The sequence below is a fragment of the Dendropsophus ebraccatus genome, chromosome 15 (assembly GCF_027789765.1).
Source record: "Dendropsophus ebraccatus isolate aDenEbr1 chromosome 15, aDenEbr1.pat, whole genome shotgun sequence".
Classification (NCBI taxonomy): domain Eukaryota; kingdom Metazoa; phylum Chordata; class Amphibia; order Anura; family Hylidae; genus Dendropsophus; species Dendropsophus ebraccatus.
The window spans coordinates 33,446,911-33,474,534 of NC_091468.1; the positions used below are offsets into that span (position 1 = coordinate 33,446,911).

At 40.3% G+C, this 27,624-nt stretch overlaps 1 protein-coding gene across 2 annotated transcripts in view; it reads left to right on the top strand.

Moving 5' to 3' along the window:
* Positions 1-27,624, top strand: part of CRIM1 (cysteine rich transmembrane BMP regulator 1) — a 555,578-nt gene that overhangs the window by 259,840 nt on the left and 268,114 nt on the right. For both annotated transcript variants that reach the window (XM_069955382.1, XM_069955383.1), the window contains exon 4: positions 2,196-2,316. In XM_069955382.1, the coding sequence (XP_069811483.1) occupies positions 2,196-2,316 (121 nt within the window). The remainder of the gene's footprint in view (positions 1-2,195; positions 2,317-27,624) is intronic.

Here is a 27,624-nt window from a genome sequence, read left to right on the forward strand (position 1 = left end):
CTTATGCTGATGTCGGCACCTCACAGCCCCCGCACCTCCCCCACCTGCCAGCCGGCTGAATCCTCACATGTGTCCTCTCTCCCGGACCTCCCGCTCTCCCTCTCCGTCCTCCTCTCCCTCTCCAGCCGCTCTCCCTCTCCGTCCTCCTCTCCGTCCTCCTCTCCCTCTACAGCCGCTCTCCCTCTCTGTCCTCCTCTCCCTCTACAGCCGCTCTCCCTCTCCGTCCTCCTCTCTCTCTCAAGCCGCTCTCCCTCTCCGTCGTCTCCAGCCGCTCTCCTCCGTGCAGCTCCGATTCTTCTGCATAAATAATTTCTCTGATAACAGAGTGTGGCCGAGCCAGACTCTATTATCAGAGAGACACCGGCAGCGGGGGTCTGTTACACACAGTAGCCGACCCCTGCTACATACGGAGCGGCTCAGGAGGGATCAGATGCCGCTGTCAGTGTGACAGCGGCATCTACACAGTTACATAGCCGGCACTAGCAATCGCAAAGTGCCGGCTATTTGAAATTGGCGCCGCCGGGAGCAGAGAAAGGAAATGCAGGAAGAGGAGACTGCAGGGGGCAGTGAGAGGCACATAGAGAATACGGCCGGCGCTCAGATAGCCACCGGCCGTGTTCTCTGCACTATACTTTATATTAAGCTGCCTAATAGTGCAGCTTAAAATAAAGTATCGATACCAGGAAATCCTGATACCGAACCGTTTTTCAGCCCGAAATATCGATAGTGGTATCAATATTTCGGTGCATCGTGCATCCCTAGTCAGATTGTGGGTGCAGAGTCGCTTTAAGTGTAAGTTTATATCCCGACAGGGTGGAGCGACGCACTTTACACCAGTGGCATTGCCCACCAGCCAATGACTGACAGATTTATCCCTGTAAGTTGATGGGGGGAGGGGGCAGCAGCAGCTCTGGTGAGACTTTTCTGGTGCTGTGCTGCCTTCTTTTGCTTGTAGGTTCTCTGAAACTAATTACAAGCAAACGATTACAAGCAAAAACAGAATCACAGAACAGTAACTGCTCCTATTTATTTCTCCATGTCCGTTGTGCAGCATAATAACATCAGATGCAGAACTGGAGTTCAGCGTTGTACAGTACTCCTAAGGTTGTGTCTTTATTTTGTAATGTTTTGGAGGTCTACGCCTCCTTACTCATGCACTCTGATCTTTTACTACATCCCAGTATAGGGGCCAGACTGCTTTAAACAATGGGGGATATTTACTAACAAATCTAAAAACACAATTTTGTCAAAGATGTTTTGGCATAATTTCCAATCTAATGGTTTTAGTCCGTGGATCAGGAGCGGTGGCAGCAGACTGCTGCTACCTGCTATGGGCCGCCCAGACGATCTAGTAATCATCCGGGCAGCTCGCTTCCGCCGCGTGTAGTAGGTGACTGCGCTCATTTGCTCCTCTCCGTCGCCCCGTGTAATAGGGGCTTTATGCATCCTCAGAGGCACCCTGACTTGGCTGAGATAAGTTTTAATCATTTTTATCCATGGGGCAATGTTCCAACATAGTATTTCTGTCAGTGGTTTTGTCGTTTTTTTTTTGTTTTGTTTTTTTAAACTAAAACCAGGAGTGGGTTGAAAACACAGACACTCTACAAATCTTTTCATTATAATTTTGCCCTGTTCCACTCCGGATTTTGGCTACAAATACTGACCAAAATATGTGTGAACATAGCCTTGATCTATATTACTGGGCTGTGCTCTCTTATTAGCTAGGATGGCACCATTGACAAAAGAGGTGCAACATGTGGCCGTCAAACTACGCAAGGCGACCTCATTTTTATCACAGGGTTATCATAAAGGTGCTTAATATATATAAGAAAGTTCTAAAACTTTTCTTTCAGCTGATTGTTAGGAGGTTATGTGGGAAAAAATATTTCATTGTGTAAAGTGACAGGATTAAATAAAGCAAAAAACTAACCTGTCACCAATCTCAAATACAAAAAAAAGCTCTGATAACTGGATTGTAAATGTAATGAGTCATGTGTTTGTGTGGCCGTCACAAGCCCTTGATGGGTTTTTATATACTTAAGCAATGAACTTTTCTATTGACATTTCTATTGACAAAGTGTATGGTTTCATTACATAACGAATATCCTTTATTTCCCCTACTTTTTATTAGCAGACAATAAATAATGTTATATTGCCTAACGTTTCTTATTATAAACACATTTCTTTTCTTTAAGTTTTCAGTGTGGATTGCAGTACCGTGGAATGTCCTCCAGTCCAACAAGTCGTGTGTCCATCAGACAGCTACGCAACGCAAGTCCGACTGACGGCTGATGGATGCTGCACGTTACCAACAAGGTTTGCCATTAAAATTATGTTCATTTTATTTGATTATTTTTAATATGTTGACCTTGATCTATCAATCAGCCAGCGATCAGAACCATTTGGTGTTGCCCATTCCCTTCACAACCAGTCACAGCTCATTAAAATTTGAAAGCTGTGATTTGGTTCTTATGGTTCCTAGCACATTGGTAAATCTGCCCCATTCGTTCTCTATGGGAATGCCAAATGCTTCCAAGTTCATCGCTTTGAAGCGTTCATCAGCCCCATAGAGAATAGATGAGGCGATGGCCACGCAGGCATGCTAGGTAATTGCATTCCTGTTATTGGGATCGTCTTCTTATCCCCTATCGCATGGGGGAATAACAAGCTGAGGTGGGAATACTTCTTTACAACCAGGTTGTTGGCTGCATTTTCTCCACAAAAAATTAACACAGGTTTTGAGTTAGTATAAAAAAACAGCATTTTACAACACAGTATCTAGCAAGGCAAGAGTTAGCTGGCAAGTGGAGGCTTACATCTGTCTCTGTGGCTCAATTTGGGGCCTCAGTTACAGATTCTGTTCAAATAAAAAGATTTTTAAAAAATTTTGTCCAGTTGAAATCCAGTGAAATGATTGGCACTTGTGAAAATTCTGAATGATCCCTTTAAAGTCAGCTCTATTTGTGTCTATTGTGCTGCAGACCGGCCAGCTTCATTTACCACTGTTGATTTTGCAATAGACAACCAAAACTGATCCTCCAGTGCAGGTGTGAACCAAGTCTTAAAATGTTCTTTGCTATGTTAAGAGGTAACAGTCATTGTGAAACACCAACAATCATGTCTGATGCATTTCAGATAATGAATCCTTTTCTCCGAGTAAGGATTAACTATCTGGAACACATAAAACATGATTGTCGGTTTTCCGTGTTTTTACTTTGTATGCAATAAAGAAGAGTTGTTTTTTGCTGCTAACTCCTGGCTTGCTGGATCCAATGTATTTGTGTGTGTGGATCTCTAGGAGGGGGACTTTCTCCTGGCTTCTCCTGGCCCTAGAAGATAATGCAGAAAAAGAAGTAAAGAACTGACATTTCTATTTATTTTTGCACTATTGAGTTTTTGCAACTATTTTGTGAGAGACTCTGAGACCATTTTAGAGACTGAAAGCCTGGCCTGATTTATTACTGATGACAAAGCTGCAATTTGTTACAGTAAATGAGTCCGGGCTATCCTCTGTGAGCTAACACCATCAGCAGCACATCCAACCTCTGTCTCGTCCTGACCAGCTGAATAAAAGCTAAAATGTTTCCATTCATTTACACAGCAGAGACATTCTGGAAATGGGAAGGAAATGTACAGTGTACTTTATAGTTACACATTCTCTTTGTCCAAATCAGTCTCTATTGGTTTCTATTTGACCATAGAGATCAACTATTGCTGTAGCAGTAATCTACATAAGTGTACATAAATGCTGACTTTATTAAAGATGCAGCCCATATTGAAGAGCTTTGAGCCTGATCAGTGTATGCACACCTATACACAGCTGTCAGTCATGAGTAGGACCACCCACTTGACTACTTAGCTCAGAAAAGGAAGAGATTTACACAAATGAATTACAAGTTATCTTGGTACTTGTAATTTTATGTTCAATACAGAGATCCTGTTTGTAAAACAGATGTGTTTATCACTAAAATGAAGTCTTCAGTCCTGTCAATATTTTATTCCCATCTTGATGTACATTTTCTCTTATTTCAGTGCACATTTATCTGTAAAGCATCTGCGTTTGCAAGTCTCTTGAGAGATAAATAGCTGAAAATTTAAAGCGATATATATTGAGTTTATAAAAAAAAATTGCAGAACGTAAAAAAAAAAAAAAGCTTTTAAAAATGAGACAGGTAGATTAAAAAAAAAAAACACAAACATTGTAAATAACATTTTCTTTTCTCAGCACTGTTCCTTCTTAATGGATAGAGCGCTGGCAAAAATCCAGGCGAATAATAAGCAAGGAGCTGTGTGACAGAATAGTAAGAGGAGGTTTTACATATTATTACCGGCTAAATCTTGATGAATAAGAGCAGAGTTTGCATGGGGGCTTATAACTAGGTAAATCGCCACTACTGTCAGGCGTGCAGGCTTGCCTTTACAATCCCAGGGGACTGGAAAAAAAATTCCGCTTCACGCAACCCAGGCAAAAAAAAAAAAAAGAAAAATGAGTAACGGGAACAGTCAAGTAACAAATTAGGGATAATTCATTGGCATTGTGTTTTCTGTTTAACGGTGAAAGGAACCGGCTTGTAGCTCACATGTAATCCAAAATAATCAAGTTGAGAGATTTTGCAAGACATTAATCATCTCGGAGACAGATTTATAACCTGGCTGTTAATAGCCTAATTTCATAACATGCTGAAACAGAAGCTCCGGGGAGAGTTTAAGATACGACTGGTCGGTAAATCTTAAGCCCGATAGTTAGGAAAAAGAGAAAAGGGATTCTGTAGGGAGGAAAAAGGAGGACAGGAAAGAAATACACATAAACTGCAGCAATTAGAGCTCAGCCCCACTTAGTAATGTATATTGGATTTGCAGTAAAGAAAAAGACATGTAATTTCATGTCTTGATATTTTTATGGTTCCTTCATACTTCAATAGGCATGTTTAATAACTTTTCAGATTTAACCCAACAAGATAAAAGATGCTGTGTACTATAACTCAGATGCTGTGGTGGCCGCGGCAATTTTCTCATGTTGTCTTCATATGCAGTAAGTCAGGACAGAATAAAAGTCTGTTTTTGTGTATTATACTACTACAAGACCCAGGGGATAAGTAATGGGGGTGCAGAGATACCTGGGGACTGAGGGGGTCCACATAATGACACTAGTATCATACATAGCACTATAGGTAAAATCTCTGATGTAGGTTTTGTATTGAAGCCCAGGAACAGCTTCCAGCTTCGAGTCCTCCATTGCTCCTGTCTTCTGGCTGCCCCCAAGATGAGAGGTTGGATCAGGACCTGACCGTTCAGACAAACCTTGGTTGAATCGGAACACCGCTGTGTCAGGTGACTGGCTAAATGGACAAGTCCTGCTCTGAGCTCTTGTCTTTGAAGGGGCAAAAGACCAACAGCACCAGGAGAGTATTGTAAGTGACGAAAACAGGAGCATGAGCAGGATCTGCAGGGAACCAGGGATTAGTAAGTATCCTTTATTTAATTTTTTTTTACAGCCCCAGCATTGTAGTATTTGTTTACAAATGGCAAAATACCACTTTCAAAGTAAGTTAGTCCTAAAGATAAGTATGTTTGTGGCCAGATATAGTAGATTCTTCTTAGAGGGATCTTCTCCCAAATCATTGAGCGGCAATGCACATTCAGTCCATTAATTTCCAAGGGCACAATATTGGTGCTTTCTAGCCTTCAAACACCCACTAATTCTGTGCATAGGGGATAATTTTCTAAAATGTGAATATGCCTTTAATTGTATTTCTGGAGCATGTCACGTCTGTCTCAAAGTGAACTTGTCAATTTTGAAGATTCTATGCTATGTAACCACGGCTCCTGAGATATAGGGATTTTACTATTTGGTTAATTATCTTCAATTTTCCTTGAATATTCAGATGTGCTTGAACTTTATTTTAAAAATGAATGTGAATATGTGATCCGGCACACACTCCCTGAGCATAATATTCACACCCCTTTTTAAATAAAGTCCACATGATCATGAAGCCGTGTGTTGTTCTAAGTTCTAATGATTTGCCATAAGTTATAACTTTCCAGTATTTTTGCCTTTGAACACCATTTCATAGCATAGACTTTATATACTTTGTGTGTGTGTGTGTGTGTGTAAAACAGGGTTTTATTGTTGATGATGACAGTCCTTAGATATTATATTTAAAACAAATGAATACATTTTATACATATATATATATATATATATATATACATACACACACACGTTGTTGACTTCTTGGAAGTAATATGCAAATTATTAAAACTGCTTCTAAATGCGCTACATAAGAAATCAGTGTGGCCATAAATATACTTGTATGCCTGTCAACAGTTCTGCTGACATATGTTGTCTGTCTAATGTTCATTGATGGGTTCTTTACTTACTGTAGTGTCTAATGTCAGAGACGTGAAGGTTTCTGTATTCCCCTGGGCCCATAGTAACTGCATAGAATACATCTATGGTAAGTGCACTGTCGCTTGATCCTAATTAAGAATTTATGGAGTGAGACATTGGAGTAGAGGTATTAGCATTATAAGGTTTAATACTCCATTAATAATGGGATATACAGATGTAACAGAGTAAAGATGCCCATACATTTAAGTACATTTAGTTAAGTGTACACTAAAAGGCCCTAATACACGGAGAGATTATCTGCCAAATCAGGCTAATATCTCCCGGTGTAATAGAAACATGGATCCGACCACACATCTCTCCATATAATAGATGATGCGTGGCCGATGGCTGATTACAGGAAAGGACTGTATGAACATTGTCGGTGGGTTTGGCTGACAGTATAAGTTGTATAGGAGCTTCCGGAGTCTCCACCCACAGATGATGTTTGGTGTGATGGTTTTTCAGTGCCTGCCCCTTTTGTTCTTGGAGAGAAGCCAGTGACAGAGCGATCTCGTGGCGGTGTACCCCTCCCCATATGGAAAACACGACTGGCCACACACATAATCACAAATACAGAGGCAGAAAAGATAACAGTGAGACGTGGTGCATTAACATGTTTAGTTAATGGGCTATGACTACATAAAAAGGGTATTCTCATCTCAACTAATACATTTATACTTGTAGGGCTCTTCAAGATTATTATTTTTGTAAATACAATCATTTAGCAAACATGCCTCCATTTCGTGATATGCCGCTCTTTGCCTTCTATTAAAGGAGAAGTCCGGCAAAATTTTTTATTAAAGTATTGTATTTCCCCCCAAAAGTTATACAAGTCACCAATATACACTTATTACGGGAAGTGCTTTTTTCCCTGCACTTACTACTACATCAAGGCTTCACTTTCTGGATAACATGGTGATGTCACGACCCGACTCCCATAGCTGTGCGGGCTGTGGCTGCTGAAGAGGATGATGGCAGGGGGACACTGAGACACACAGGGCACTGGAGGGACACTGAGCATCCCTCTGCCATCATCCTCTCCAACAGCCACAGCCTGCACAGCTCTGGGAGTTGGGTCGTGACATCACCATTTTATCCACTAAGTGAAGACTTTATGTGCATTTCCTGTATTAGGTGAATATTGGTAATTTGTAAAACTTTTGGGGGGCAATACAATACTTTAATAACATTTTTCACCTGACTTCTCCTTTAACAGCTCGTTGGCTAGGTTATAGACCACATCTATGCTCTAAAAGCAGTGGTCAGTGTATATTCAGCTATAGTATACATATTTATATACATTATACTGTATATATACATTATCTCACTATACGGCTACATTATAGCTATATACTGTATATAGTGGTGGTTGGTAACCTGGACAACCAACTATCAACAACAGAAGGGAGAGAGCAGCCTATCAGGAGAATACTTTAATATCTAATAGAGTAAAAACCTTTAATCTGATTTCCTCATTTGGAGGCCCTTATAACACGCCATGTACACAGGGGCTTTGTGCTTTCATCCATTATCCTCATTGACAATGAGGTTCCCTGGTGTTATTACACTACAATAAGACATGCAACTCACCCAGGAAGTCAGACACATCCGGCACTGACGTTTATTTTGCTTGTAGCGTGATCCTCACTTTGTTATCACCTTCGAGGTTAAAATGAGCACACATTTGGTGCTAAGACGTTTTTTGTCATAGCGAGAAACTGAGAGGAACAATGCTAAACAGTAGAGAATAAAATGACAACCAGCCAGATAACAGCCCTTTCCTTCTCCCTCAGTGATTTATCTCTTTCCTGATAATTTTCCCTAAGAAATACCTTGAAACATATTTGATTCCATATGTGACACATCCACAGGCCTATTACTGTCAGCGCAGGCGGCACTGATTTAGGGGACTGTATAGGAGACACCGTGTTGTGCATGCTCTTCCTCCTTACTGGGAAGGTTTTAAATAAAAGTGTGGTCTCTGAGACATATATCTTGTTTAGCACCTGTCCAGTCACCAGAAAATGAATTGACATTCATCACTTGTAATAGATGGTAGCAACCATGCGTATTAACTTGTTGGAGTCACAGGAAGACGGCAGTGCTTTTCCACTCCAAGTTTAATAGTATACATTTTTCATAGTGACGAAAACCCTCCAACCGTCTGTAAACACACCATCCATTACTTTCTTTCAATGCGTTAAGGTAAACAGAAAGACTTCTCTTTCAAAGGATATGTTGACATACACATCATATCTTTAGAATTTGTTCTTTTATGTAAGTACTGTATTGTGCGAGAGACAGCTATGCCAAGTATGGAGAAAACTGTCATACAGCCTTCACAGCACACCAACAGTATCTAGGACCTATTATAAGACGTTATGGCGTCAGATTGCAGAGATCGGAAAATACTTCTCTGAGCAATAGGTTTTAATTTATGCAACTTATTTCTCTCTAAAATATTCCAGATTGTAAAACCTAAGAGTTCCATTAAAGCTTACAAAACTTCAACATTTTTTCCCTGGGTTAATAGCAATTGTAGGACTAAGAGGGACATTTACTAAAGAGTCTAATGTGTGCAACTATTCTAATGGGGATTTGTGTGTTTTGTTCCAATATCTTGTGACTGATTTATTAACATGTGGCACTGCCATAGTAAATGTATATAAGTAAAAAGTTGCACAAAAAGTCGCAAAATTGTGCAAGCATATTTACCTGGTACTGACCAGATGTAAGCTCGCACCTGTTTGCGCGACTTTTTAAAAAGTCGCTAATGATAAATTGGGTGCTAATCCTGGATTATGCAAACTTTTGGATGAATACTCAAAACAGATTTAAAAATAAAAAGTTGCATCTAAAAAATGTTCACCTGTCAAATACTGGTTCATAAATAGAACTTAGACCAAAACTGGGCGAAATACCCAATTATTTACCTAAAAATAGGCACAAAGCCCTTGATAAATTCCCCCCATAAGGTTCAGATTAATTTACATAGTCACATATACTGATCCTGGATTGTAGCTTGCGTTATTGTTTTTAAAGTTTTATAGGCTTCACAGCTGAAATCTCACAGCAGTCTTTGCTCGTTCAATGTTTATACACTGCCTTTGTACCTTGTGTTCTGGGAAGTATAGCTTTACCCTCATTGCTCTAAAGTTATCTTCTGTAGAGGCACAACCTGGCGCTAGGTTGTGCACTAGGCAAGCAAATTTGCATGCAGCGTGTTTGGCCTATATCACTGCAATTGTTTTTAGAAACTCCAAATATGGGGGAAAAAATACATTGATGGTTATTTAGACATCTGCTGCACTGGGAGTTGATTGACTTCCAGGAAGTGAAGAAAGCTGGCCTCCCTGCAATGTAGTCCAGTCTCCTGCTCCATCTGATTCCCCCCAAAGACAAAGACTATGTGGCCACTGTCTCACATTCAGTTTGTTCGCTGAGAACAGCCTGAGGATGCTGTTGTATGTGGTGAGGGGCAGGGCATGGGTGAAGTTATGGGGGGTTAAGAGAAACATGATGTTCCGAGTGTGGGCGCAAAATACACTGTAGTCCGATAGCAGTGCGGGCAGGAAACAACATCCGAGGATAGTGACTACTGTAAAGCCACATGAAGAGTGCCAGGGGGGACATAGGTAAAACCCCCCTTTTTTTAACAAGGCTACCTTGAGTTCAACATTTGCAGTTGAAACTTTTTTTATTTTATTTATTTTAGCAACCAAACCTCAGACTTTCAAAAAAAGTATATTCATTCTATGAGTAATTTTACATGATTTACAAAGAAACTGTTCAGAAAAGTAAGGTAGGAAAATATCTCTAGTATAATATATCAAAATTAATCTTTAATGTTCTCTGCTTTGGCTTGATTGCTCAGTTATTTTAAATACAATCCCTAGAATCTATTTCTTTGCTTCTTAGATTTAAAAGAACTTTTAGATTAAATTGTATTTTGTAAGATAAAAGGCTTGCTTGTATAACACAGATCTAGACAATACAATGCTATGACTTGAATAGACTACGGGTAGAGGTTGTATATTGGTCCTATATTCTATGCATGTAGGCTAGAGGGTGAGGATATTTGCACCATTTTAGGCATGAATAAAATGCGCCCATCCATAACTATATATGTCCATTGACATAATTTTGGTACCAAAGTCTAAACTTGAAAAAGAAAAAGGCGAGAGGGTGCACCTTGTTTAATATCACTAAATGGCTAGATAGTATTAGGTGAACAGTTTAAATTCTCATCTTTAAAGCGACTCTGTACCCACAGTCTGACACCCCCCCCCCCCCCCCCCAAACCGCTTGTACCGTCAAATAGCTGCTTTTAATCCAAGATCTGTCCTGGGGTCTGTTTGGCAGGTGATGCAGTTATTGTCCTAAAAAAAACAACAAATTTTAAACTTGTAGCCCTGTATCAAATTGGCGTGGCCTAAAATACCCATGCCCTAGGATTGTGACACCCCTCCGTCCCTCCTCCCCGCCCTCCTCATTATTAGGAATGCTCCTAGAACAATTTCTCCTATTCATTACCTGTGTGAACACTGCACATGTGCCAGATCGTTGAGGCACCTGTGCAGTGTTCACACAGGTGATGAATAGAAAAAATCCTGCTTGGGGCATTCCTAGTGATGAAGAGGGTTGGGAGGAGAGACAGAGAGGTGCTACAATCCTAGGGCACATACATTCTAGGCCACGCCAATTTGACACAGGGCTACAAGTTTAAAAGTTGTTTTTTTAGGACAATAATTGCATCACCTTTCGAACTCCAGGACAGATCTTGGATTAGAAGCAGCTATCTGACGGTATAAGCCGTTTGGGGGGGGGGGGGAGGGGTTCAGATTGTGGGTACAGAGTCACTTTAAGCCACTTGGGCTTTGTGCATATCAACCTGATTGAGGGGGTAAACAAAGTCCTGGTTGTGTGGTTCTCCTTTCCAGGGGGACCCTCTGTTATGTCAGTGGGGCTGCAGAAAAGCTGCCTTGGATGATGGTGGAATGCTCCCTAGGAAGGGGGTGCTAATGCAGTTCAAGTGAACAGTGAAGAAAGATAGGCCCAAGTGTCCTGCCTCATAAGCATTCAGAAGATTCCGTTCTATATATTAAAATGCAGATGGCGTTTATTGGGTATAATAAACTTATTAAATGGCGTGCACAATTCTGTATTGTGTTGATTTTTTTTGTTATTCTGTTATTGTTATTATATTAGGCCTGTGTTTTATGTCCTGATCCTATTTATTCCTAAGACCTTTTTTTATTGATTGTATGACCTTCTTATGATGCTGTATGAGCATTTAGCTCACACTTGCCATCTGTTTCACCTGACTGCATTATTGCCGCCATCAAGTTTTGTCACAGATTATTTCCTGGCGTTGATTGCAGGATAAAAATATTAATTTAAATTTTGCATACAGTAGTTTTTTGTTTTTTTTTATATGGACAAGGGAGTTCAAGAATTTATAATCGTAAAAGCTTACTCCATAATAAACTCATGTTATCTATTGCTTTGTTAGTTCATGTTTAATTAAATTTTGATTAGGAGTTGGTAAGATTTGCCGTGTTCACAGACCAATTATGCTGTCATCTATTAAGTGTGACAACCATGTATCACTCTTACAGCCCCACTTCTGTTGTTTTACTTAAATTATTTAGAGAGATTTTTGAAACAGTTTTCTTATAGGGTTTGTATTCATTTGGTGCATTTTGAGGCTGGGTTCACACTACGTATATTTCAGTCAGTATTGTGGTCCTCATATTGCAACCAAAACCAGGAGTGGATTAAAAACACATAAAGGATCTGATCACACAATGGTGAAATTGAGTGGATGGCCGCCATATAACAGTAAAAAACGGCCATTATTTCAATATAACAGCCGTTGTTTTAAAATAACAGCAAAATATTTGCCATTAAATGGCGGCCATCAACTCAATTTCAACATTGTGTGAACAGAGCCTTTCTGTGTTTTCAATCCACTCCTGGTTTTGGTTGCAATATGAGGACCACAATACTGACTGAAATATACGTAGTGTGAACCCAGCCTTAGACTGGGTATTCTTAATTTTCACTGTCTTAAAATTAAACCCTGTTATTATCTCTGGGCATGTTGCAGATTTCCATCTCTTGTTCAGTATTTTCTTACACTGCAGACTTTGAATTCCCCATTAAAGTAATTTGGTAAATTCTGCAAATTAACAGCAATTCTACAATTCTTCTGCGAAGATCCAGCGGTACCCTATGTACGTTTTGCCCGTGATGGCTCCTTTAATGCCGAAAAAGCAATCACATCCGAAATGTATGTTTGGTATGACTAAGGTTCCTTTGTGTCCCTGTTTTTTAAGGTTTCTCAGGTTCTCTTTGAATTTCATGCATCAGTCTAAATATCTGTATGTTTCCCACTTTGTGGATGACCTACTGGGGTCTCCTTTTCTCCTTATTGGCTCCTCTTTGCCCATGTAGAAATCAGATATGTGTTACTTGTTATGTAAATATGCAAAAGAAGAGCCTGTGGAACCTTATTGAAGAGTCTCGAAACACAGGACTAGCCAGAAATCCCTCCGGGAAGGACCCATCCGAGGGGTGGCTCTTGTAAAAAAAACAAAAAAAAAAATGTATTAAGTGGCCCTATGAGTCAATGTAGTGACAAGGGAAAAAACCAAGGCCAGTTATCCATCCACATACAGCTGTTTCGGGGTGTTGCCCCTCATCAGTGTGGAGCAGGATTCTGGCTAGGTGGGAGCAATGCCTAGTAGAGCAGTAAAAAAGACAAAAAGACAGATCGCTGATCTCAGGGAGACCAGCCAGACGATAACACTGCCGGCTGCTAGTGTAATTGTCATTACATTGACTTATAGGCCACCTAATATGGTAGTTTTGTTAGTTTCCCTACTGGAGCCACCCCATAGCTGGGTCCTTCCCGGAGGGATATCTGGCTAGTTGTGTGTTTCAAGACTCGTCAATGAGGCTCTATGGGCTCCTCTTTTGTATATTCATGTTTCCCAAGGGGTAATGCACCTAGGATTCTACATTGAGCTCTTTCACTAGCAGCTGGCAGTGTTATCGTTTGGCTGGTCTCCCTGAGATCAACAATTTGCTTCTCTTATTGTTATATAAATGGTTTAGACTGTTGCCGCTATATTGCTTTTCTGACCATTGGTGCTGGTTATTAAGGGAGCGGAACCTCACCTTTTAGTTTGCTGTGAGCAAACTCCAAAAGCATGTCTTATAGCTTTTTTTTGTGCACACCATAAAGTAATTGGGGTGCTATCCCTTTAAAACAACTGATCTTGAAGTAGTTGTGAGAAGTTCATATTAATCAATCCTTTTATGTGCAGAATGTGTTTTTTTATGATACCACTTCTAAGCTATGTAACAGCTGAACAATAGGTCTCCATAGTAATCAATAGAGAATTGCTGGAAGATGGTATTAGAGTAGGAATGGGGTTTTCATTTTCTGATCAAAGCCAGATACTAATTTCTGATTGTATTTCTTTTAACATTTTTAGTTCATTTTTATAGAGGTTGCCATCTTTCCTGAGCTATATTAGCAGCATTTATTGATATGCTATACAGAAAGCTCCATGGACCACTGGCAACAATAGGCCGACCTGTCCCATTCAGATGAATAAGAGGTTTCTAGACTTACTAAGTGACCTTTTAGAATTCCCCTCAGAAACATATTTTGCACTGTGTTTTTTGTGCTGAAAAAAAAATGCCACAAAAAACTGCCAGCAGTTATTCCTGCCTTTTGGTGTGTTTTTTGTTTTTCTGTCAGTTCCTATTGTGTTTTTTTCACTTAAGTTTATATTAGTATAGGTGCTTTATCCTTTTGTGGGTTGTTTTTGTTTATCAATAAAAGTCGTTATTTTTTCTCATTATGTGATTCTAGGATTTCTATTAAAAAAAACAAAAACAAAAAAAAAACAGGATATGCATATAAATATGACTTTTCCTGGCATTTGTAGCCCCTATAGAAGTATAGAGGGAAAGACGCCCAAGCCTTAGCCTACAGTGATTTAACAAAACTGTGAGCACACTGAAAAGTGCCAAACTGCCCTGAAAAATGCCAAACCAAGAAAAATCATGTATTTTATTTCCTTTCCCCCCATGAACTTTCACCAAACATCTATCTGCAGCATTTCTGAGCCAAAAAAAAGTCATGCACCAATTTTGCCATTGTTAAAGTTTTTTGGAAAAACATTTAGTCTGAGGCGACCCTTATGTAGGCCATTCTACAGGGAGGGGGACAATGAGTTGTGGCCGAAAGCTTTAATGTGTACCTCTGTTTCCTATATACTGGTGTCGCCATTCACTGTACTCCTGTCTGTGTTGATAAAGAGGACACTGATGGGAATCTTTACAGCATTCTGTTTACTTTTAAGCCTAGTGGTAAGAATGAAAACTGCAAGATTCCATGAATATTTTACAATATACAGCTAGGGCCATATATATTTTGATAACTTTTTATCGAAACACGTTCAAGTTATTCAACCCAAGAGCTCTTTCTGGCGGCTCCATATAAATGAATAGAGCCATGATTGAGTGTCATACTCATGGCTACATTCAGGGACTAGGGGTACGGAGGTCGGACCCCTCAAGGTCTCTTACTTGTCTCTTATCCTGTGGATAGGTGACAAGTTAATGTTGCCTGGACAACCTTCTTAAAGACTAAACTTTAGACAGAAAGACCAACAAACACTACTAAACTAAACTAAACTACTAAACAACTAAGGTAAAGGCAGAGGAAACACAGCGCCTGGTGATTTCCATTAGTTCAAGACTTCAGGCAGTCATTGCCAGCAAAGGGTTTTCCACCAAGTATTAGAAAGTAACATTTTATTTACAATAATTTGTATTAGAAAGTAACATTTTATTTACAATAATTTGATTTGTCATTTTCTTTAGAGTCCCTGAAATGAAGAGATCGTGTTTAAAAATACTTTAGTTTCTTACATTTTTATGTAATCATTCTATTCGACCTACTGAATTAAAGCTGCAAGTCTAAACTTCAGCTGCATCTGAACAGTTTTGTTAAAAAATGTTTTAATGTACTAAACAAAAATGAGAAAAAATGTTGTCTTAGTTCAGATATGTATGGATCTAAATGTAGCTACAATAATGGGAACTTAAAATATTTAGAGAACCATAAATGTCATTCAGCAGCTGTTAGAACTCTACTGAGCTTTAGATTCTCTGGTGTAAAAAGTGTCACCAGTGTCTCGGCCCAACTTAAAGTTTTCCGGTTTTATAGGAATAAAGTCTAGGTATTGTGCAATACAGTCTTTCAACTTTTTTAAGGTACACTTATCCTTTATGTTCACATATCCTGTTGCTATCTATCCAGCAGTTTCGCTTGCAATTTTTTTTTTTAAAGGTTAAAATGTTAGTAATAAAATGGCAGTTTCTTTGTTTTGTTTTTTCTTTTTCTACCTTTGAGATTTTCTGCCTTCAGACCAATGTTGTTGCAGTCCTCGGGAACATTTAAAGGGAACTGATCACCACTTCTGACCTATCTGATAACACGCAGTTGGTTGTTAATTTATAGAGTTAAGAAGAACACATCACAGAGCTATAAAAATATGTGATTCAACATTATTACATGGTCATTGCATGTGTTAGCAGACACAGGGAGCCAGAAATGGTGACTAGAGATGAGCACAACTTGAGCTGATTGTTCAACATTTGAATACTGGTGGCTCAATCCATGAAAAACATGGATTCAGCCTATGACCACCGGTATTGCCAAATGATCGGACTCGAGCCTGCTTCCACTCTAGTGGTGACCTGTTTAGGAGAGTTTTAACCCTTAGCGACCCATGATGTATCTGATACGTAATGGTGCCTGGGGGGGGAGTTCAGAGAGGGGTCCCGCCGGGACCCCGCTCTGAACGGCGCTGCTCCCAGCTGTAATCTGTAGCTGGGGAGCGCCTCTATTAGCCGGCGTGGGTCCCGTTGCCGCGCCAGCTAATTAAAGGGGTTATCCAGCGTGGGGGCACTTTTTGTGGGGGACCGGGGAGGAGGTGGCTGAAATAAAAGACATCCACTCACCTCTCCGGTTCCAGCGGCGGGTCACTCATCGCGGCGCTCCGGTGCCCGGTTCCCGTCCCCGCTTCCTGGTGTCTGACGCCGCCCGAGACGCTACGTCTCAGGGCCGCTCAGCCACTCAGTGAAGGTGGCGGGATCCGTTTGAAGTCCGCTTGGATCCCGCCTCCTTCAATGAGTGGCTTAGCGGCCCTGAGACGCAGCGTCTCGGGTGGCGCCACACACCAGGAAGCGGCCGGGAACTGGGCACCGGAGCGCCGCGATGAGTGACCCGCCGCTGGAACCTGGGAGGTGAGTGGACGACTTTTATTTCAGCCACCTCCTCCCCGGTCCCCCCCAAAAAGTGCCCCCACGCTGGAGTACCCCATTGCACCGCATGTCCTTGGTGTCTAGTGGGTCGGGGGGAGATCCGTCCTTCTGCCCGTGACGGGCCTTAGCGTCGCAATAACGCTGTTCCCGGCTCGGCAATAGATTGCTGTGGCCTGCAGCAGGCCAAAGCAATCTATCACCTATCTAATGGATCTTTGCTGTGTTTATACACAGCATTGATCTCTATGAGAGATCAGTTCTGCGTATATACAAGTCCCCCAGGGGGACTTCTAGTTAATGTAAAAAAAAAGTAAAAATATTTTTTTTTATTAATAAAAAATCCCCTCCCCTAATACAAGTCCAAATGACCCCCCTTTTCCCATTTTATAAAAATAAATAAACAAATAAATAAACATATTTGGTATCTCCGCGCGCGTAATCGCCTGAACTTATAAATTCTCACATTCCTGATCTCGCACGGTAAACGGCGTCAGCCCAAAAAAATACCAAAATGCGAAATTGTGCATTTTTGGTCGCATCAAATCCAGAAAAAATGTAATAAAATGCGATCAAAAAGTCGTATATACGCACCTCAATCAGCCCCATAAACCAAAGGATGAAAGCGCTATAAGCATAGGAATAGAGCGATTTTAAGAAGCATATATTTGTTAACAATGGTTTAAATCTTTTAAAAGTTATACATGTTACACATCGTTTTAATCGTAACGACTTGAGGAACATGCATAACAAGTCAGTTTTACCTCAGGATGAACGGCGTAAACACAAAACTCCCTGAAATGAAAACAAATTCCTTTTTTTTTTCAATTTGACAGCGCAAATGATTTTGTTCCGTTTTCGCAGCATATTTTATGGGAAAATAAAGTCTGTCATTGCAAAGTACAATTGGTGCTGCAAAAAAATAAGGGCTCATGTGGGTCTCTAGGTGAAAAAATGCAAGTGTTATGGTCTTTTAAACATAAAGTGGAAAAAGCAAAAGCGCAAACAAAAAATTGGCTTTGACCTTAAGGGGTTAAAGGGGTAGTGCGGCGCTAAGATATTATTCACAAAATAACACACATTACAAAGTTATACAACTTTGTAATGTATGTTATGTATGTGAATGGCCCCTTTCCCCGTGTTCCCCCACCCCCGTCCGTGTACCCGGAAGTGTGATGCACTATACATACCTGATTCATGTCAACCGACCCCCGTCTGTAATCTTCTGTCAAAGACGTCATCTTCGGGAGGCCGGCCGACCCTCTCCTGCCGTCACTCATGCTGGCCCCCCTCTGCCGCGTCATCAGCTGCTCAGCCGCGATTGCGGATGAGCACAGTTATGATGCGGCAGAGGGGGGCCAGCATAAGGGATGGCAGGAGCGGATCGGCCGGCCTCCCGAAGATGACGTCTTTGACAGATTACAGACTGGGTCGGTCGGCACGAATCAGGTATGTATAGTGCACTACACTTCTGGGTACACGGGCGGGGGTGGGGGAACACTGGAAAGGGGCCATTCACATTTTGTGAATAATTTCTTAGCGCCGCACTACCCCTTTAGTATAAATATAAGATGATAAATAAAATAGGCTGCACAGCAATTTTGGCCACTGCCAGGATCTTGTTGTACCTTGGCTGACTGATCTAAACAGTGCAACATTGCGATCTTTGTTTGTAGGACCCCCTTAGCCAAAATTGCTATATAGTCCCAACCTTTGAAAAACTTGGCTTCTTTCTGCAAACATTGATGCCACACCTGTCTGTTAGTTTCATCTAGTATTAAGGTGTGTTCATACACAGCAGTTGTTGAATTGTGTAGATCATCTGATTGAGGCCTGCAAAAAGTTGTGCATAAAAGGATCTTATTTCCTGTATGTGAATTCACTCTTACTTCTACATTGGTGCAAATAAGCAGAGTAATGACACATTTACACACACAGATTTATCTTACAGATTTTTGAAGCCAAAGAGGCTATATCTCATTTTTTCCTTTATGACCTGTTCTCTGTTCATAGTCTGTTCCTGGCTTTGGCTTCAAAGGTCTGTCAGATAAATTTCTATGTGGAAATGCACCATGAGTATACATGCTTATCATATGCTTATCTAATCCATCCTGGGCAACCCCTCCACACAAGGGCCAAATGCTACAGAATTTCTGAGCAGAATTACTTTGTGGAAAATCTGCAGCATTTACAATAGTAACAATGTGAATGAGAATTAAGGTATCTGCATTATTGCTGCATGGACATTGTACTCTGATGCAGATTTCAGATCCACAGCAATGCAGTTTATGGTTTGGATACTGCTGCTTAATGGATGAATTCCCCCCTTGTCTTCAATAATAAAATCCAAATTTCTCAATAAATCTAGTTTGTCAACTTATGCTGCGGCTATGCTTCTTTCAAAAATGTTCCCATTAATTTCAATGGGAAGGTCAAAATTTGTGGGTCCAAGACTAAATCCACAGTTTTGGATTTTAAATAGACTGACTGTTCCCTCCTAAATTTGCAGTGCTCCCCAAAATCTGCAGGTGCACATGTATACACTGTTGGGGATTGTGGTGCAGCAAAAGCTGCATGTTTTACGCCTTGTGTGGCCATACTCCAAAAGCTATGAATAACAATAAACTATAGTGATTATAGTCAGGAAATTATAGGAACCTAAAAGCTGATGGGGATTAATACAAGAACATTATATTGGTTTCTATCTAACTCATAAAGGTTTTACAACCCACATTTGTTTGTGGTAAATTTAAAAGAGATGAGTGTGGCAAAAATACTGTGTGTGCCTGAGAAAGCAGAGCGACCGAGCACAATGCTGACATTGTCCCATTCCACGACTGGAGTCACCCGAGGACAGTAGCGGTGCATGTATATGATCTCATTAATAAGTAATGTTTGAGAAACATAAATGTATTTACAGTATGTTGGAGGTTATTAAGACAAGACACAAAAAAAATAAACTGCTCACATTCTTGAGATCAGGAGGACCGTCAATGCTCTTTGTATGTTTTCAGCCAAAAATACTTGAGCAGAGTTAACCTTGTTAGTGCTTTCAGCCAAGGACATTGTTCCCTTCGGATCTAGGTGATTTGAGTCTAAAAGTAAATATGTAGATAAATCAGTGACATTGTCTGTGTTTACATCTTCTGTATTTTAGTTGTTAAAAATTTTTTCAATATGTATACACCATAACCAAGAGGTGGGAACCACGCCAGGTCCCTCCAGTTTCTTAGACTGGCTTCTTAAAGGTTTTCTCTGGAGGAGAAAATGTTTAAATAAACTGGTGTTATACAGGCTTGTAAATTACTTGTATTAAAAAATATCAAGTCTTTCAGTACTTATCAGCTGTTGGATGTTCTGCAGGAAGTGGTGTTTTCCAGTCTGACACAGTGCTCTCTGCTGCCGCCTCTGCCTGTGACAGGAACTTTCAGGAGAGGTTTTCTATGGGAATGTACTATGTCTGGACAGTTCTTGTCACAGACAGAGGTGGTATCAGAGAGCAATGTGTCGAACTGGAAAAGATACACCACTTCCTGCAGGGCATACAGGAGCTGATAAGTAGTGGAAGGATTGATATTTTTCAATAGAAGCAATTTAGAAATCTGTATAACTTTCTGAAATAAAACCTTTTTTTTTTTTAAATCTCTGGAGTTCCACTTTAAATCTTTTATGTAACATGGTTGCACAAAGAAGAGTACCCAAGAAAGTACGCAATTTTTAGGAACGTATTAGCTATGTACAAGACTTAGCCTTGGGGGTAATCTCATATAATTAGTTTTATTAGTGACAAGTTTTATTAGGAACATAAGGAAGAAGTGTTTTGGAGCTGAAATAATTTAGGTCACATTTAAAGACGTCAAGCAGGTAATGTTGTGTCCTCACGCGGTAGAGCTGCTTTACCTGTTCCTAAACCTGTAACCCGGTAACATATCCTAGACATTAGTGTAACTGTGTGAGGTCTCCATCATTTCCCCCTCAATATCGTAGCTTTCTGGATTTGCTTGTTGGTGTCACAAACGCTTACAGATATAGTATGACATACATAGCACTGAATTATCTCATGAACATTTATAAACTGTTTTGCTATTGGAAACATGACAACTGAGATCACCACCTACACCTCCTTAAACGCAAACATCTGCTTAACATGTACATGAAAGACTGAATTGTTCGCACTTTTATGGGTAATCATTCACAAAGAAAAATTGGTTTTGAAGGTTTGTTAGCACATAATCATTGAGCTAGACAAAACATGTAATAGCTGTTAATTCAATCTATTTGATATAGACATGTATAGATCCAAGTTAACGTCTGCTAGAAAACGTGGAATTTGGGCTTTGATTTAGGACGAAATGGTGTCTTCATAAAAACAAAGGAGTTGTATTATAACCATAGAACATGCATTATAAGCGTTATGTACCAATAAGTCTAGAGTGGTCCACACAAGCATTCTCTTCATAAAAGAAAAAGAATCTAACCTGCTGATATGTTCCTATAGCGCACAGTGCTGAGGATGAAGGTAATATCTGATCTTCATCCTTGGTGACGTTTCCGTGCTATTAGGAGCTTAGTCTTTATGCTAATTAGGTGGTTTAGTGCACAGGGAAAGGGACTACTTTAACCAGCGCACCGGTCTGCCCCCTGAATGTCAGCAGAGTGGGTTTGATTGATGCTCTGGGTGCGGCAGATCCTCCCCCAGGGCACAAAAATGCTGAATTAGCTTAAAGTGACACTGTCACCCCCTATTGCATTTTGACTGCTCTCCACAGGTGTAAACGGTAAATGTTACAGCTTTCATTACTTATTTTATATCACTCCTCATGGTGCTTGTTCTGGTAAAAAGTCGTTTTTATCACCTGTGGATTGGTATATGTGGGCGGGGCCTCGCAGTCTTAGTGCCACATCGCTCCGCCCCTAGCACCACTTAGCCCCGCTCCCATCTGTGAAACCATCACCACATCGCCCCGCCCCTCAGCGGCCATTGGTGTGAGACAATCTAGGGGGGTGGGGCCTAGAGCTTTAGGCTGGCCCTTCCAATGGCTGCTGAGAGGGCGGGGCCTTTGTGGCGATGACATCATGGATTGGGGCTAAGTGGCACTAGGGACGGAGCGATGTGGCACAAAGACCGCGAGGCCCCACCCACATATACCAATCCACAGGTGATAAAAACGACTTTTTACCAAAACAAACACCATGAGGTGTGATATAAAATAAGTAATGAAAGCTGTAACATTTACCCTTTACCCCTGTGGAGAGCAGTCAAAATGCAAATAGGGGTGACAGTGTCACTTTAAAGATTTAATTTCTAATAGGACAAAAAAAGCGCTGAGGATGAAGAATACTATCCTAAGAGAAGGAAGGGGTTGTCCAGCAAAAATCTTTTTCTTTCAAATCAACTAGTTTCAGAAAGTTTTATATAGATTTGTAATTTGCTTATATTTAAAAATCACAAGTCTTCCCATAGTTATCAGCTGCTGTATGTCCTGCAGGAAGTGGTGTATTCTTTCCAGTCTGACACAGTGCTCTCTGCTGACATCTCTGTCCAAGACCTGAACTGTCTACAGTAGCAGCAAATTCCCATAGAAAACTTTTCCTGTTCTGGACAGTCCCTGTCTTGGACAGAGATGTCAGCAGAGAGCACTGTGTCGGACTGAATAGAAAACATTTCCTGCAGAATATACAGTCGTGGCCAAAAGTTTTGAGAATGATACAAATATTAATTTTTACAAAGTTTACTGCTTCAGTTTTTAAAATGGCAATTTGCATATACTCTAGAATGTTATCCAAAGTGATAAGCTTAACAGCAATTACTTGCAAAGTCAATATTTGCCTAGAAAATGAACTTTATCCCCCAAAACACATTTCAAGATCATTGCAGCCCTGCCCTAAAAGGACCAGCTAACATTGTTTCAGTGATTGCTCCATTAACACAGGTGTGGGTGTTGATGATCACAGGGCTGGAGATCAATTTGTCATGATTAAGTAAGAATGACACCACTGGACACTTTAAAAGGAGGCTGGTGCTTGACATTATTGTTTCTCTTCTGTTAACCATGGTTATCTCTAAAGAAACGTGCAGTCATCATTGCACTGCACAAAAATGGCCTAACAGGGAAGGGTATCGCAGCTAGAAAGATTGCACCTCAGTCAACAATCTATCGCATTATCAAGAACTTCAAGGAGAGAGGTTCCATTGTTGCCAAAAGGCTCCAGGGCACCCAAGAAAGACCAGCAAGCGCCAGGGCCATCTCTTAAGTGTTTCAGCTGCGGGATCAGGCTACCAGCAGTGCAGAGCTTGCTCAGGAATGGCAGCAGGCAGGTGTGAGCGCATCTGCATGCACTGTGAGGTGGAGACTCTTGGAGCAAGGCCTGGTCTCAAGGAGGGCAGCAAAAAAGCCACTTCTCTCCAGAAAGAAACATCAGGGACAGACTAATATACTGCAAAAGGTACAGGGAGTAGACTGCTGAGGACTGAAGAAAAGTCATTTTCTCTGATGAATCCCCTTTCCGATTGTTTGGGACATCTGGTAAACAGCTTATTTGGAGAAGACGAGGTGAGCGCTACCACCAGTCTTGTCTCATGCCAACTGTAAAGCATCCTGAAACCATTCATGTGTGGGGTTGCTTCTCTGCCAAGGGAATCGGCTCTTTCACAGTCTTGCCTAAAAATACAGCCATGAATAAAAAATGGTACCAGAATGTCCTCCAAGAGCAACTTCTCCCAACCGTCCAAGAGCAGTTTGGCGATCAACAATGCCTTCTCCAGCATGATGGAGCACCTTGCCATAAAGCAAAGGTCATAACTAAATGGCTCAGGGAACAAAACATAGAGATTTTGGGTTCATGGCCTAGAAACTCCCCAGATCTTAATCCCATTGAGAACTTGTGGTCAATCATCTAGAGACGGGTGGACAAACAAAAACCAACAAATTTTGCAAGCATTGATTGTGCAAGAATGGACTGCTATCAGTCAGGATTTGGTCCAGAAGTTGATTGAGAGCATGCTAGGGAGAATTGCAGAGGTCCTGAAGAAGGGTCAACACTGCAAATATTCACTTGCTGCATTAACTCATTCTAACTGTCAATATAAGCTTTTGTTACTCATAGTATGACTGCAGTTATATTTCTGTATGTGATAAAAACATCTGACAAACACACGTAAAAACCAGAGGGCAGCAGATCATAATAAAATAGCAGATCATAATAAAATAGCAGATCACAAATATAATATTTGTGTCGTTCTCCAAAACTTTTGGCCATGACTGTACAGCAGATGATAAGTACTGGGAGACTTGAGTTTTTAAAATAGAAGTAAATTACAAATCTATATAACTTTCTGAAACGAGTTGATTTGAAAGGAAAATCCATGGAGAACCCCTTTAGTATTTAAGAGGTATTCCCGGATTTATTATTATTATTATTATTATTATTATTATTATTATTATTGATATCATTTTACAGTTTTGCTCATGGAAGTGGTAAGAAACAAAATAGCCTCTGCTCGCCTTCCTCACTCCGCCACCACCACTGTTCTCTGGAAGTCCAGTCCTGCTGTGCAACACTTTCCAGGTCAGCGGGTCTATGGCTGACGTCATACATTGCTTTGGTCATTGATTGGTTGTGCAGTAGGACCAAGGGAAGGTTAGTACAGGTTATTTGGTTTCTTACCACCTGAGCAGACTTCTAAACACAAATATATACATGTAAAACACTCCATAGAATACCTCTTGAAGTCCTGAAAAACTCCTCTCTGAGATAAGTGGGGATGTATTTAGCAAAGCACACTTTGTTTTCTTTATAAAAAAAAAACTGACGTTCCCAAATTCTAATAATAAAAATACAAAATAAAAGATATAGCATTTCTGGTTTTATATCCTTTTCCACCCATTGCTTAAAGATACAATGATATCATAGGTTCCTTTAAAGTTTATTAAAAGAAAGCTGTTTTTCATTATTTTACGGTTTAATAAAAGGAGTAAGTGAAGAATAAAATATTGCTCCGTTTCAGTTTTAGCTCCGGGACACATGTTATTAAATACATATTGTCAGGGGAAATTTATCCCGAGCACAGTAGCTCCATTCTTTATACCTCCGATTTTGCTTTCACTTGTTATTACAATTATAATAGAGGTCCAAATAGTCCTTGGGAGGAAACACATGGCTTTCAAAGTGCAGTCACTCATTGCAAGTATGTTTAATAGCTATTGATATCAATTAATATCATGCCAACCATCACTTAGATTGAAAGAAAGTCATTTTCATCTTTCAGGCTCAGCTGTCCTCAGGCATCTGGCAATACAGACTCCTGTCAGCAATCTTGAGCTGAAGCGGACATAAGGAAGTGGCCAGTAATCTTACTGATGCTGGGATGTTATAGATAGCCATTTAATGCTGATTCACTTAGAGGGAATGTTTCACCTACACACAGCTGCACTTCAAAGTCAGGACTATTTTTGGACTACTTTGTGTGCTTTGTAAAGCTCCAATAGTATATGGTGGTGGTGGAGAGTAGTATATTAAGACATCCCTGGTGGACAGTCCCACATATTGTACAGCTTTGTCATATGAGAGTTTAGTCATTTCACAGGGGTATTTACATACACATTGATTTTAATTAGATACATCTCTTCATTGCTCAGGAGTAGAATAGAGATGAGTTTTTATATAGCCATCTTGTGTATAAGACCTGAGTGTAGTCATTTCCTGATTGTGAAAAAAAAAGTGAATAGATGTGACAGTACAAATTTCCTTATGTGCACCCTCTTACAATCAGTGTTAGACAATTGTAAAACACGCTTTTATGTATTACAGCCAAACCACTGGTAAGCTAAAACCAGGACTGGCACATAAACGTATGAAGTATGGAAAAGTATGCATTCTCACTGACATGGGGACAATTTATAGGAGGCAACCTTCGGTGAGAGCAAACTTTTGGGCTGTGGGCGTAAAACCAAAGTGTACAGAGGAAGGGAGTATACACAGATTCCAGTAGAAAATTAATAGACTGTCAAATGCACAATAGCTCTCATGTACACTACTGTAGTGAAATAGAGACCAAAATATAGAACTAAATGGAAGTATGGATGGTTTTGCTAGTGTCAGCTTTTAGATCAACATTGTTAGTATTTTATGTTAAGTTTTGCTTTACTTCAGTTCATTTTATTAGCATTTTCTGTGTATTTTCTCCCATATCTGAGATGAAAGTAATGATAAGAATGTCATATGAATGTGAATTGTATATCAGGCTTTATTGTGTCCTATAGGGAGGTTACAATCGTCATGCAGCATATTGACTTATGCAGACTCCATATTGTGCAGAGCAAACAGAGCAGCTTGGGGCCTTAAAGTTCCTGTACTGCATGACAGACATACTAATGCTTTTGACTCCATACTAAAGTGGCCTAGCTATTGTATACATATTAATAGTGACCTGTAAGGTGACACGGTAGTGATCTACAACATGTAACAGATGAGTGTGACAATTTATGGCACATTAAATCTCATTTGTGGCCTTGCTGGCCAAAGATTCACAGAATTTTCATTTAGTGCCAGGCTTAAGGTTCAGGCAGAGTCTTGATTAATTCTGGAATTGTCTCCAATTACTGTGTGCAGTCAGTGTTACGATTTACAGTGTGTGAATAAAATGAATTCCCATGACGCAAAGGCTCCAAAGAGTTTGAAGTGTACAAACATTTTAGTTTCATTTCAAATCATAAAGTTTTCTCAAATTAAATTTTGCACAGTCTAAAAATATCAATTTTCTTTTTAATTAAATTGACATCTTCATTATTTCATTAGGAAATTAAAAACATGGTAATCCTTGATTTGTAACACATACAGGCTAAGTAAAGAAAATATAAACAATGATATCATACCAGAAAGCTGTAGAGCTAATACACAGACTTGCCTGTTGAAATGCAAGTCTCTCCGGGCCAGACCATCGGTGTTTGCATACTTGTCAACAGTCCCAATCTTGTTGGCAAAATCCAATGATCTTATTTGCCAAAGTTGTGTAGTTTATTTAAACCCTGCTTAAAGTAAAGTAAAAAAATAACATGCACTTACCTTGTTGGCTCCAGTGCTGGTGCCCACGTACCGATGCTCTGGACCCCGGCCACTTCCTGGTTAGAGAGAGGACCTGCGATGTGACATTCCAGGCTCACTCAGCCAGCGAGTTTTTCTAGAAAAAAAATGGAGGATAGGTGAATCGGGTGCTAACCAGGTTTGTATGTTTTTTTTTTTTCTTTCCTGGCTGCTGAGATGTGGTAATGTAGGTGAGTATGTTTATGAGGAATGTTGGTATCAGTTTCAGGAAGTTGTCCAAAGAGAGCCCAGGCGAGTTGCAGGGGAAACGTATAAGGGACGTGTGTCGCGGCAGGCGTGAATCGTCTGCCAAAATTATTTAATTTGAGGGCCATCACATAGGAAGTGGAAATGGTCAGTGGTGGTCTCCTCACACCTGGAGCTAGCTGGGTTGGGAAGGTTACACATCAGAAACATTTTTTGGTGGGTTATATAACCCCTGGGTGAGGATTTTCAGTGTAATTACCCAGTAGGAGACCGATGGATTAAACTTGAGTGTTTTGGTTAAGGTTTTGAGAAGTGGCGAAGGGAAGAACTGAAGGTTGTGGGTAGACCATTTGTTTATATCATAAGTAGTAGATGTATAGTCTGAGTTGGGGTAAAGGAAGAAAATATTGTATTTAAGCTGAGAAGCATGGTTGTAGGAAATTTGGATTAATTGACCAGGACTGTGGCTGCCACCCCTGAGCGGACCCCCAGAGTGGGGTTTCTTCCTTTAGTGAACCGCAGTTGATGGAGAGATTAGATTTGAGTTAAAAAAGTTTGCAGTCTGTCCAGCACAATCCTGGCCAATAATTTGTAATCTA